Source organism: Belonocnema kinseyi, chromosome 3 (genome assembly GCF_010883055.1).
Source record: "Belonocnema kinseyi isolate 2016_QV_RU_SX_M_011 chromosome 3, B_treatae_v1, whole genome shotgun sequence".
In the NCBI taxonomy this organism is placed as follows: Eukaryota; Metazoa; Arthropoda; class Insecta; order Hymenoptera; family Cynipidae; genus Belonocnema; species Belonocnema kinseyi.
In genome coordinates this window covers 123,638,454-123,652,212 of record NC_046659.1, presented here as the reverse complement: position 1 = coordinate 123,652,212, position 13,759 = coordinate 123,638,454, and the positions used below count along the sequence as shown (strand labels likewise).

General features: G+C 25.8%; 1 protein-coding gene across 2 annotated transcripts in view; it reads left to right on the top strand.

Annotated features, from left to right (window-relative positions):
• The first annotated feature begins 6,098 nt into the window (after positions 1-6,098).
• Positions 6,099-13,759, top strand: part of LOC117168871 (eukaryotic translation initiation factor 3 subunit C) — a 48,007-nt gene continuing 40,346 nt past the window's right edge. Inside the window, exons 1-3 of one of the 2 annotated variants that reach the window (XM_033354757.1) lie at positions 6,099-6,198; positions 9,077-9,182; positions 9,278-9,410. In XM_033354757.1, coding sequence (XP_033210648.1) covers positions 9,090-9,182; positions 9,278-9,410 — 226 coding nt within the window. In that variant the 5' untranslated portion in view covers positions 6,099-6,198; positions 9,077-9,089. The remainder of the gene's footprint in view (positions 6,199-9,076; positions 9,183-9,277; positions 9,411-13,759) is intronic. The other variant, XM_033354758.1, reaches the window with a different exon arrangement.

The window sequence follows — 13,759 nt, the reverse complement described above, 5'->3', positions numbered from 1 at the left end:
CAATACGCCAATTAGCACAAATGGTAAGTTCCGACAGTGCCTACAAGTGTGCCTACTGGTCGCTAGATGGCAATACCGGTTTCATATGTATACACCTGGTAACCAAAAGGATCATTCGCCAGTTGAAAGTCAACTGCTTTATGTACGTAAAATGTACTTTATAGCTTGTTGACTTTCCGTCAACACGTGCGTGTGAAATGAAACTTATAGGTTAATTTAAGTCAGCTCATTGTTGAAATTCATAAAATTTTTGCGCTATCGGTCAGTTATTAGGAACATGAAATGAATATAAAATTAAAAATTGAATAATTTTAGGAAATAAATTTTTTTTAAATGTGAGCATTGAAGCAAAAAAAGAACTTAATGACACTAAACAAGACACTTATATCCATTTCAATCTACCAGGTACAGAATGTTAATCTTCAATCCTTTTTCATATCCTTTTTTTTATCACATACCCTGGCGGACCGAAGGAACCGAATGGAGCCTCTACAGAGTAACCGTAAAGACCCTATTGGGTCCCCATTCGGTTCCTTTTTTTAAAAAACTCGAAAAAACAGCAAAATTAACTTTATTCCGCCTGAAGATTATATTTTTAGTTATAATTTTTATTATTTCTTTGAAAATTCAACAATTTTGTTAAAGTCTTTCTTTTTAGTTGAAAATGCAACTATTATAGTAGAAATTGGTTATTTTAGGTTGAAAACGGAAGCATTGTCGTAGAAAATTAACTTATTATTTAAAATTCATATTTTAATGTTTATTTTTTCGAAAATTTTTCTTTTCATTAAAAAAATTTAGATATTTTAGTGGGAATCGTATCTTTCTGGTTTAAAAATGCAATTGTTTGGTAGAAAATACAAAATTGTTACTATTTATTCTCTTTAGTTGAAATTTCAACTGTTTTATTGAAAATTCGTCTTTTCTTCTTATTTAACATTCATATTTTGGTTTTGAAAAGTCAACTGAAATCTATTTTTAGTGAAAATTCAACTATTTTTTTGAATATTTGTCTTCTCAAACCAAAAATTGACATATTTAAATAGATATAGAATTTTTTCTATAAAAATGCAATTGTTTAATAGAAATATAAACAATTTTCCTGAAAAGCCATTCTTTTTTGTTGAAAGTTCATCTCTTTTAATAAAAGATAAAAAAATTTAATGACGGTTTATCTTTTTGGTTAAAAATTCAACAATTTTTGGGAAATTACCATTTTTAATAAAAAATTTAATTTCTGTACAGAAAATTCGTCTGTTGACTCTAAGGTTCATCAATTTAGAATACATTTTTTCTCTTTCATGACTGAAAAATGTTTATTTGTTGAAATTTTGTCTTTTTCGTTTTAAAATTATTTTTCTTTAAATGAAATTTTATATTTGTTCGTTGAAACATCAGCTATTACACTTTTTTCAAGACTATAATTTTCTTCGAAAAAAGACAAATTTCGAACAATATACATGAATTTTCAATAACGTTATTTAGTTTCAAAGCCAAAAAGACGAATTATTTACAAAAAAAGTTGAACTTTCAACCAAAAAATATTATTTTTTAATCAAAAAGTTTAATTTTCAACTAACCCGTGTGGTAAAATGGAGGGAGCCCCGTCAAGGTCCACATGGATTGCCCTCATGCCTTGTGGAATCCATAAGGGCAATCCAGACGTGGTTCTTTATGGAAACGACATGATAATCCATAGGGGCCCAACATGGGTTTCCCTCATGGATCCCTCATGGTTGCCACCATGAAAGCCCTCTTTGTTTGTTTGTTTTTTTTTTGCCAGTCCTGGCACCTGTTCTGGCATATCTCTGGGATAATAACACTATTTTGTACTGGGCTGTCTGTGTTGGACCAGCACTGGATATCGCTACTAGCACAGTACTATTCCAATAGGAAATTTACCATGGACGATAGTACTGCGTCAGTGCTAACTAGTACCGTACTGCTATACTCTAAGCATTTCACAAAAAAGTTATTTAAAAAATAAATATTAATTGATTGCGAGTATTTTGTCTGCAGATAGTAATAATCATGTTTAGAGTGAATACATATATTACAATTTTAAATATTATATTGCAAATAAAATTTCTAACGCTACAAGGTATCGAACCTACATAATCTATCCCTAAATCTATCGCCTAGCAGTCGGGAGTGCTAACCAGTGCGCTAAACCGACAAGTTGAAACTCGATGAAAAAGCAAGCTACAGTTCAGAAAAGTTAAAGTATCAAATTTTAAGCTTTTTCTTCGCGGAATATTTTTGTTTCACGTTGTAGACTACTTTACAATTTCTTACAATGACGGAAAATGTAATTTTTTATCAACATTTAAAATTTTTCATAAAACATGAAACTTAGAATTTTTCTTAAAAGAAAAAGCAGGAAAAAAGTTGTTTTCGGGACAGATGTATTTATAGTTTTTTGAAATTTTAGAATGCATGAAATATATTTTAAAACGTATTTTTTTATGTACATTTTTTATGATATAAAATATTTACCCTTCCGATTTCGAAATTTTAATCGCTGACCCGTGAGGGCAACCGAGTAGGGTCCCCTGCGAGGGCCCCTATGGAATGTCCATATTGTCAGAGTTCGAAATTCAAAAAAGTGGTATCGATTATTTCTCAAAAAATCATTATTTATAAGTCTAAACTCATGAAACCTTAAAATTGTAGTGTCGAGAAAATATACGTCCTTCGGACTTAGAAATTTGAATCGTTGATCCGCGAGGGCAACCGAGATGGGCCCGCCCCGAAGACCCTCATGGAACATCCATATGGTGAAAGTTCGAATTTCAGAAAAGAGTCATTCAATTTTTGAAAGAAAATCATAGTTTGTAAGTCTGAACTCATGAAACCTCAAAATTTCTGGTGTCAAAAAAATATACGTCCTTTGGACTTTGAAATTTGAATCGTTGATCCTTGAGGGCAACCGAGCTGGGACCCCTGTTGGGCCCCTATGGAACATTCAAATTGTGCGATTTCGAATTTCAAAAAAGTGTCATCCAATTTTAGACAGAAATGCATTGTTTGTAAGTCTGAACTCATGAAACCTTAAAATTTTTGGTGTTGAAAAAATATTCACCCTTTGGACTTAGACTTTTGACTTTTATCAAAAAAGTTCATTTCGAATCAGGAAAGATTACTTTTCTACCAGATATGAAAGATGAATTTTCAACAAAATAATCAATTTTTTAAGCTAAACATTCGAATGTTTTAGATTAAGTAATCGTGGATTTTTAAATCAGAAAAAATAAATACTGAACACAAGAAAAGATCATTTTTAAACTAAAAAGTTGAACTTTTGACTAAAAAGAATAATTTTCTTCCCAAAAAGACGACTTTTTAACAAATACATGAATTTGCTACCAAATAGTTAACCTTTTAACAAGCAAGATATTGTATCCAAAAGACGACTTCTAACAAAATACATGAATTTGCCACATAAATTATTTACAAAAATTTGAATTTTCAACCAAAAGTATTTTTTTCAACCAAAAAGTTTAATTTTTAACTTAATAGTTAAATTTTCTACCAAATAGTTGAATTTTCAATTATAATTATCAATCCTTAATCAAAAAATTAATTTTCTTACGATGTAGTTCAACGAAACATGTAACACTTGATATTTGAACCAAATAATTCCTTTTTCCAGTATAGATGATAAATTTTCAACCAAGAAGATTAAATTTCTACCATGAAAGACGAATTTTTAACAAAATACTGGAATTTGTAACCAAAAAGTTAAACTTTCACATAAAAAAGACAAATTTTTAACCAAATTATGAGATGAATTTTAAACGAAAAATATAATAGAAGCCTTTTCAATATTAAGAGGAACTTTTATCTAAAAACATAGCTGGATTTTCTTATTGAAGTTAAGTTCTAAATGCTATCGAAGTTTGTAAGGGAGCATTTTCTCGACCTCATTTACCTCACCTCCATGTAACTGACGGTGAAGTTTCCTGTGGAGCCCCCTTTTCACCGGTGTTACGTAAAATTTTGTATTACTTTTAAAAACAAAATAGGCGTTTTCTAAATGAAAAAAAAACGTTTCTTAGTATGAAGTATTGTCAAGAAATAAATAATATTTGGATGTAAAATTGAATATTTTTTCGATATTTTTTCTTTTTATACAAATATTGAATTTACTTTATGTATGTACTAATGGAAATTCACAAATTTAAAAAGTTTTTTTTAGTACCATAAAAAAGTTTTTGGAAATCTTTACAATATTTTTAATTGACCCGAATTTATCTTTAAATTTTGGAAAATAATTCAAAATATACAAAATTTGCCTTATGATCTTTTGAATTTTCCGAGGAATTTTAAGAAAAATTTTTCATTCTCTTGAAACCTTTCGAAATTTTTTTAAAGATAAAATTTTTTTTTACTCTAAAAGTCTGAAATATTTAAATATTTAAAAATATTTTTAAATTTCTCTTAAGTTTATATTTTCAGAATAAAAAATAATAAAAAATTTTTACACGAATCTTAAGATAATTCATTTTTTTAATATTTTCAGACCTTCTAAACTTTCTAATGTTTAACAATTATTCAAATTTTTTCTGATTTTTTTTTAATTATGCAAAATTAAAAAAATGTCTGAACATTTTGCAGATTCTTCTTAGACAATTTTAGAATTTTTGTTCATTTTTAAAAATATTTCTAAATAATCTTTTAAAACTAATTTTTCAAAATAAAAATTCACTTTAATTTTTCTTAAGAAGCTAAGCATTTTTTTCATATTCGTGAAACCTTAAAAATTTCTTTAAAAATTTTACAAGTTTTAATTAGTTTTTAATCTTTTCAAAACTTCTGAATATCGCCTAAACTTACTGAAATACTTTCTCAAACTATGTAGTGTGAAAAAATGGCTAAACTTTGCTTTAAAATTTTTTACATTATTTTAACAATTTTAGGAAACAATTAAAAATGTGCTTGGTAACCTTTTTCAATCTTTTGTTATAATTCATTGCAAAACAATCATTTAAAATTTCCCCATATATAGGGCTCATTTTAAGAATTTGCCTCCGTGGACGGATAACAAAAATTCCGCCTTTCTTACGAACTAATAACTTTTTTTTGCTAACTTTTACTAACTAATTAAAAACAATTCTTGTGATTTAAATAAATAATTATTGAAAATGCACAAGAATATATGTAAATTGTACCATTTTTGATTTCAGATAAGAACATTTACATCCACTCACACTCGAGTTAGGTAGTTCAGGATACAAAACAGCCGCGGAAAAACAACTCATTAAAATTCAATCGATTAGTGATTGAATCGCGATAATATAATGCATATTTTTTTAAATTATTTTTTTGTGGAATTAAAGAAAAATTTCGTTCCAAATTTGCCGGCCTTCTGAATTTGCCGCCCGGTACTTCCCATGCTGCCCCTATGGTAAATCCACGCCTGCCCATGTATCTTGAGAACATTTTTTTTATTCTCTTGACCCCCTGCAAAATTCAGTTTACCTAAAGAATTTTTATATCTTTAAATATTTTAAAAATGTTCCCACAGTCTTCCATATTCTTTCTCTACACATGTTGAAATCTTCAAAACTTAAAATTATTCTTTAAAAATAAGAATAATTAATTATTGAAAAGCTTCTGATATTTATTCGAATTCTTCAAAATAAATTTTTGCCCATAATTTAATTTTTCTTATTTTTTTGAAAATGTAAGAAAATGTACAAATTATTGTGTGGTAGCGTAATGTTAAGAAGATAAGTATTTCCCATTAATGAACAATCAGTTACAATTCAAATTTTCTCTTCTATCAATAATGTTTGGAAACATTTAGAAATAAATTTCATGATGAACTAAAATTTTTATTTAAAAATTTTGATATACAAAGTTGATGTTACAGAAAATTCATCAATTGAAAATGTTACTTAACTTAGTAACCCCCCCCCCCCCTTAATGTTACATAATATTTAAACGCACCCTAACGTTACTTGAACTTATTAAATTTTAAGTTCAAATTTTTAAAAATTTGCCACTCTTTTGTCTGAAAGCTACTGCCATCTTGCGCGGACACTGATTAAAAAGATGCGCAATGAAACCGAACGATGTACATGTGTTGTGTAGTTGAGTTGCATGGGTTTTGTTGTGTGGAGTTGTGTGAGTCGTGAGTGGATGTAAGTGGCAGATATCAAGATTGTTAATAAAATAGGTGAAATAATTATATATGTAAGTAAAATTAGCTATTAATATTGACTACTATTCATATTTGTTCGTGAATTAAGTTTAAAAAACTACGAGACAAATTTTTTATTGTGTTGCGTGAAGCGGAATCAACCATGTGTTTCTGGCACATGCCGACGTTTCAGTTTTAAATCATTCATTTTAGCAATATAATTGCGCATATAAACGAGTGTGATTTCTATATTAGTAAAGTGAGCACTATTCTTAAAAATTCAGTCACTTATAATGAAGTTAATACCCTTTCTGTTGGTGATAAATGGTCAAATACTCATGGAATCCTAACCTCAAAATTGATAAAAAAGGAATCGTTGCTGTCTGTTGTCTCTTAGAGATTCGAGGAGAAGCAAGTTTAAAAAAATTTTCTAGCTTATTTGTATATTCTAATATACTTATATGCAGCAATTTTATTTTCTGCTTCAAAAAATAATATGGTACTAATATTGGTAAATTGTTGACGTTTTATATTTTTTAATTGACTACTAAAAAATTGGTAATCTGGCAATTTAATAAATATACATATTTTGAAATTTTTCGGGGTTTCCCCTAATTTAATTTACGATTCCGGAAAATTGCAATTCTTAACCGATTTGAAAGTTTGTTTAAAATGAATTCTTAGCATTACATTTTTAAGAGAACTTTAGTTTGCGATTTTTTAATATTTGTCACAGAGCAACAATATATAAACAAATAAAGTGGCAAAATTGGCCATTTCATTGTGAATTTTTATCTCAAGAAAAAATGCAGAAAGAAAATCACTTTTCACCTCCACTCAAAGAACAGAAATAATTTTAATAATATTTAACTTAGTCGATATACAATTTTTATAAACAAATTACAAGGTGTCCGCTGGACCGGGAATTTTATGAGATTGGAAATTGGCAGTGAATTTATTTTTTTACCAGCAATTTTATAAATTTATGAAATAAAAATCTGTACGGTTTCAATATTTAAAAAAATAATTAGTTGAATTGTTATCATTTTCAATAATGGTATCATTCAGTTTACAATGCTTGATTCGAAAATCTGCCACTTAAAAATTTTCCCTTTTATTTTTCAATTTTTATGCGTATATTTTTTATTTAAAGAATTTTAAAATACGGTTTTAAGGCCTTAAAAAATTAAAAATTAGAAACGTTTGAAATCTAAAATTTATCTACAATTAACAATGAATAATAATTTATTTTACCAGGCGATTTGGATTCTGTTAAATATTTTCAAATTGGAAAGTGATTTTTCTTATAGAAATCACATTTTTTAGTAAAAAAAAATCTATGCAGTCGTTTTTAATGTCACTTGATACTAAATGGTATGATACGTATTGATAATATATTTATAGTCATCAAAATATCTATAATTTTAATTTTAAATGATAGTTTTGAGTACGAAATTCTAATTCTTAAATTAATTTTTATATGTTCCAAATTTTTAATTTAACAATATTGTAGTTTAAAAATTAAAATATGAAAAATTTTAAATTAAAAGCCTTGATTGTCAGTTTTGAATCTAATAATATTATATGTAAATATAAATCAATTTCGAATTGAAAAGCTTAAAATTGTTCAATTACAAAAAATGGAATTATATGACAGCAATCTTTTTCTTGAATTATTTATTTTAATCTTCAATTTAATATCCTAATATTGTCCGATTTTCAGTTGAAGATTTAAACAAATAAATCATTTCAAATTGAAAAATATTTGATTGGAAGATTTCAAGAATAAGTAATAATTGTACCGGAAGATTTCAAATTAAAAAATTAAAAATTGAGTTTGAAATGAAAAAAGATACAAATTAAATTATCTGAAATTGATGCATCAGTAATTGAATAATTTTAGTAATTCTAAATTTTTATAATTTTGAAGTTCTGAATTTTCATGTTTTCCCTTTCATAGGTGTTAATTTTGTAAGTAAAATTGAATTTTGGAAAGTATAATTAGTAATTTAAAAATTGTTTATTTTTAAGCTATTTAAATTTCCTTAAAAGTATTGAAATTGGAAAGGGTTTGAGTATTAAAAAGTTTTAATATCACAATTTTTGGTCATTCATTTTTTTTAGTTTTAAATTAAATTCGTTTTCAGTTTCAACGTTCCAGATTAGAAATTTTTTCATTTTTAATGTTTCACATTTGAAATTACGTTTCATTTAGAATTTTTTTTAGAATGATTCAATTTATTTGTTAAACTTAGAATGTACTTATTAAAATCACAGTGAAAGAAGTATTTAATTTATATTTTGCTGGCTTACGAAAAGAAATTCAGTCTTATGTATTTTATTTTCAAATTGTAATTTTTCTCTAGCTAGTTTAAAAAAACTTTTGAATATCATAGAACATCAACTGATAAAAAAAAAGTTAAGAAAAACGTATGAAATTGAAAGAATGAAAGATAGATAATAGTAGAATTTAAAACTGATAAATTTTGAGATTATCTGTTTTTTATTTTTTCAGTTTCGATTTTTTTCAGAAGTTCGGAGACCTTTGAAATAATTTCTAAAGCTTTCATTTACATTATCGATTTTCTAGATATATAATTTTTTTAGCGAATTTTATTAGCAGAATCTTAATTTAATATGGTATTAAAAGACAAAGTATACGCTTTTAACTCTTGGGTTCAATTATAAAAATACATATGTATACCGATTTGATGTATATTATTATTATCCTTGCTTTTTTTTTAGAAACTACAAATAAACGGTCACCAAAATTATTTATATAAGTAAAAATTCTATTTTTTAATTAAATGTGTACGGGAATTTTCAAAACGCCTGCGCGAATTTAATCGTAGGTCTCCGCTGGATAGCCTGTTATTAAATGTTGATATCTTACAACAATTTAATGTAACAAATGCTAAATTTATTTTTTAGATAAACATTCATCATGAGTCGTTTCTTCGCAACTGGTACTGATTCGGAGTCTGATAGCTCGTCGGAAGAGGAGCAAGTACAACGCGCACCAGCAGCAGCTTTTACCGTAAATACTTTTTAAATATTTTTTATTTAAAAAAAAAAACTGATTGGAAATTAATAAAAACATAAATAGTGATTATAATCAATTTTATCTTACAGTTCAGCGATGAAGAAGAAGAGCAGAAGCGAGTTGTTCGCTCGACTAAAGAGAAGAGATATGAAGAGATTACGAATCTCATTAAACTTATTCGAAACTACAAAAAGATCAAGGATATGAGTTGCATGCTTACAAGTATGTAATTCAAGTTAATTCCTTATCAGCATTCACTATTTCAGGGTTTCTGCAAGACCTGAGAAAATCCTGGAATTTTTAAAGAGCCTGAACATTTGTATTTCTATTTCTTTTTGAAGTTTTAATAATTATTTTAGCCCTTTGCTGCTTATTTAACAAATTCAGGTTGATCATTGATTTAACTTGATTACTATATTAAAAAATTTTCTTTAGGACAAAATGATCGTCGAAAAACCTTCTTAAATTAGCTTTGAATAATAATTTTTTGTACAGTTGCATGTTTGTCTTCACAATAGGATAAAAATTAATCAATTTCTGCATTTCATAAGCCCAAGCTGAATGAAAAATATAAATTTAATAAAAAGATATTGCAAAGAGACGTCATATATTAATGTTATTGAAAAATTTGAATAATTATAGAAATAATTAACATTTTTCGTATTTTTTTGGCTAATTTTAAACTTAATAATATACAGTATTTTGCTAATATTTTAAGCAATTTTCAACGTGTATGTGACTGATACATATTGTACAATATTTCTAAAGATTTCATGGATTTTGTAGATCTTAAATATATTTTTATATATTTTACAGAAATTACGTGACTCTTGCGAAAAAATATTATAGGAAAGTTAGTATTGACCTCTTTATGATTTTCCTATAATTTTCTCACAATTATAGAAAATTCGTTAAAATCCCTTGGAATCACTAGGAGTTCCTTGAAATTTTATTCTCTAGAAATAATTTGAAATCCCTTGAATATAAATTAAATTCATTGATTATTGTTCTCTAAAAGGAAAACTTTAAATCCCTAGAAATCTTATAAAGTCTTTGGAGATTAAATAGATTCTTGTGAGGTTATAAAATACCTTAAAATTACTTGAAATCTTTAGAATCAATAAGAATCGGTTGAAATATCTTGAGGGTTTCTAAATCTCTTGAAATCCTTTGGAACGCCTTGAAACCTTTCATTTTTAAATCGTCAAAGTCTACTAAAATAAGTATACATAATTTGAAATCCCTTAAAATTAATTTATCTATTCATTAAAGTTCTGTATTCGTTGAAATTTTTATAAATTTTTTTTAAATGCTTGATATTTTTGTAATCTTTTGGATTACCTTTAAATCCCGTAGAAACTTTACTTTTGAAAAAGTAAAAATAAATAAAATTGAGTAGAAATCATTTGGAATTCCTTGAATATTTAAATTAAATTAAAATTATTAATTAGAGTTCTCCTTAAAAAATAAATTGCTAGAGATCCTTGAATTCTTTAGAGTCCCTTAATATCCCATAGAAACTTTCATTTTGAAATCGTAAAAATCCATTAAAATAACATCTTTTGAAGTTTCTTGAATATTTAATTTAAATTAAACTTATTCATTAAAGTTTTATTTTTAAAAAAATCAAATCGCTAGAGATGTTTGAAATTTGAGAGTTTCAATAAGATCCTTAAAATCTTGTGAAATGTCCTTAAATATCTTAAAATCCCTCATAATTTTTTAAGTCGCTGAGAATCCCTTGAAATTTAATTGAATTTTTTTTCTACATCTTTCTTGAAATCTATCTTTAAAATTATTTATAAAGTCGACAAAAAAGATCTATTATTAATTTCTGTAAATCTTGATGGAGGCTTCCAAGCACACTTCAGAAAAAAATAATTCAAGTTACAATTGTTTATTTAAAGGTTTAGTTTTTCCTGTCGCTTTAGGGAAAAGTTATCATTTTTATTTAATCCTGATGATCAAGGCCTTATTTTATTCTTCCAAGGATTCTCTAAATTTCTATTTGGGTTGGTTTTATTTTTTAAAAATAATTGAGAAATCATACAGTTATTATTGTTATAAACAATCATAGTTTAAATTTTAATTAACACCAGGCAAAATAGAAGTGTAGAGAATCCTTTAAAGAATAAAATGAGGTTTTGATTATTAGGATTAAATAAAAATGGTAACTTTTCCCTAAAGAAAAAATAAAGACTAAACCTTTAAATAACTACTGTTAAATAAACAACTTTAAGCTGAATTATGTTTTAAATAATTTTAAAGATGGGCAAGTTTTGAGATGGATTGTACCTTGTGTACATCCTTAATTTTTGTATTCTAAATGTTTCTTGAAATCTTTGGAAAACCTACAAAATTTTTTTAAAATCTTTGTAATTTTTTAAATCATATGGAGTCTCTTAAAATCCCTTAGAAATTTTTATTTGGAAATCGTAAACATCCATTAAAATAAACAAAAATCCTTAGAATATTAAAACTATATTAAACTTATTCTTTAAAGATCTTTTTTCAACAAAAAAAAAATCAAATCGATAGAGATTTTTGTAATCCTTGGAGATCCATCAAAATCCTTAAAATCTTGTGAAACTCCTAGAAATACATTTGAAATTCCTTATATTTTTTGAAATTGCTAAGAGTCCCTTGAAATTTTATTTATTTATTTTTTTCTAATTTCCTCATGAAATCTTTGGAACACATACTAAATTCTTTTAAACCACTTGAAATTTTTGACATAGTAATTTGGAAATAGAAAAATTCCATAAAAATGAGTAGAAATTATTTGAAGTTCCTTGAATATTTAGATTAAACTTATTCATTAAAGTTCCCTTTAAAAAGTCAAATCACTAAAGATATCATTTAAAATCCCTTGAAAATAAATTAAACGTATCTATTCATTAAAGTTCAAATACGTTGAAATTTTTATAAATTCTTTTAAAATGCTTGATATTTTTGTAATATTTTAGATTCTCTTTAAATCCCATAGAAACTTTTATTTAGAAATCGTAAATATCCATGAAATTGAGTAGAAATCATTTGAAGTTCCTTGAATATTTCAATTAAATTAAACTTATTCATTAAAGTTCTATTAAAACAAAAAATCAAATCGCGAGAGATTTTTGGAATTTCAAAATTTGAATAACATCCTTAAAATCTTGGGAAATTTCTTTAAGTATCTTAAAATCCCTTATAATATTTAAAGTCGCTAAGAATCCCTTGAAATTTAATTTAATGTACATTTTTTTCTAGATCTTTCTTGAAATCTGGAAAATCTACGAAATTCTTTGAAAATGCTTGAATTTTTTTAAATCTATGGTGGCCGTTAAAATCCCTAGAAATTTTCCTTTGGAAATTGTAAATATCCATTAAAATAAATAGAAATCATTTGAAATCTCTAAAATATTAAAATTAAATTCAACATATTCTTTAAAGTTCTCTTTAAAAAACAAAAATTGATAGAGATTTTTGTAACCTTTGGAGATCCAACAAAATCTTTAAAATCTTGTGAAACTCCTAGAAATACATTTGAAATCCCGTATAATTTTTTTAATTGCTACGAATCTCTTGAAATTTAATTAAACAAATTTTCTAAAGTTCTCATGAAATATTTGGAAAACCTACTAAATTCTTTTAAACCGCTTGAAATTTATTTAATCTTTTTGAATCCCTTGTAAACCTTCCTTTGGAAATCGTAAAAATTCATTCAAATAAGTAGAAATGTTTTGAAATCCCTTGTAAATATGTATAAACTAAATTGATCTTATTCATTAAAGTTCTCTTTAAAAAACTTTTAAATTCCTTTATAAGTACATTTAAATCTCAAGAAATCCTAGAGAATTCTTCAAAATTTCTTGAAATCCTTCGGGATTCCTTCAAATTCCCGGAAATGTTTAGACATCCGCTAAAATCTCTAGAATTATTTGGTAATATTATAGAATTCATTGAAATCCATATAAATATTTTTAAATCTCTTCCAAATCGATGAAATACTTTATAATTACTTAAAATTTTTTTAAATCCCGTGAAAGTTCTGCAATTATTTTGTAGTTGCCCTATTTTTGCATTATTTAATTATTTTTTTCATTGTTTCAACATTTCAACATAATATACTTAGAATAATTTTTCGTGAATCGTAAACGATACTGAATTTCCTATATTTTTTTAAAGGGAAGATTACAAGGGATTGAAATTAAAAAAAAAAAAAACAATAATATTTTCTATAATTATTACTAAAATTGATCATGTAAGAAGTAACTGTAAAAAATAATAAGGGATGCGACCCATTCACTATTAGTCGCTTTTCCAAATGAAAAAATAAAATTAGTCACTCTTTATTCAATAAATTTTTCGTGGTTTAATCATTATTCAGGCTAGATCTATACTTAGTTTTGAATTACATTGATTTCTTTGAAATATTTCAGGGTATCTTTAAGGATTCCGAGAAATTTTTAATAAATTTTACTCACTAGAAGAAATTGTGAAGATTTTAGGGTATTTTTAAAACTTCCAAGGCGTTTTATTAATTTTATATTAATTATTTATATATTTATATATAAATATTTATTATTAAT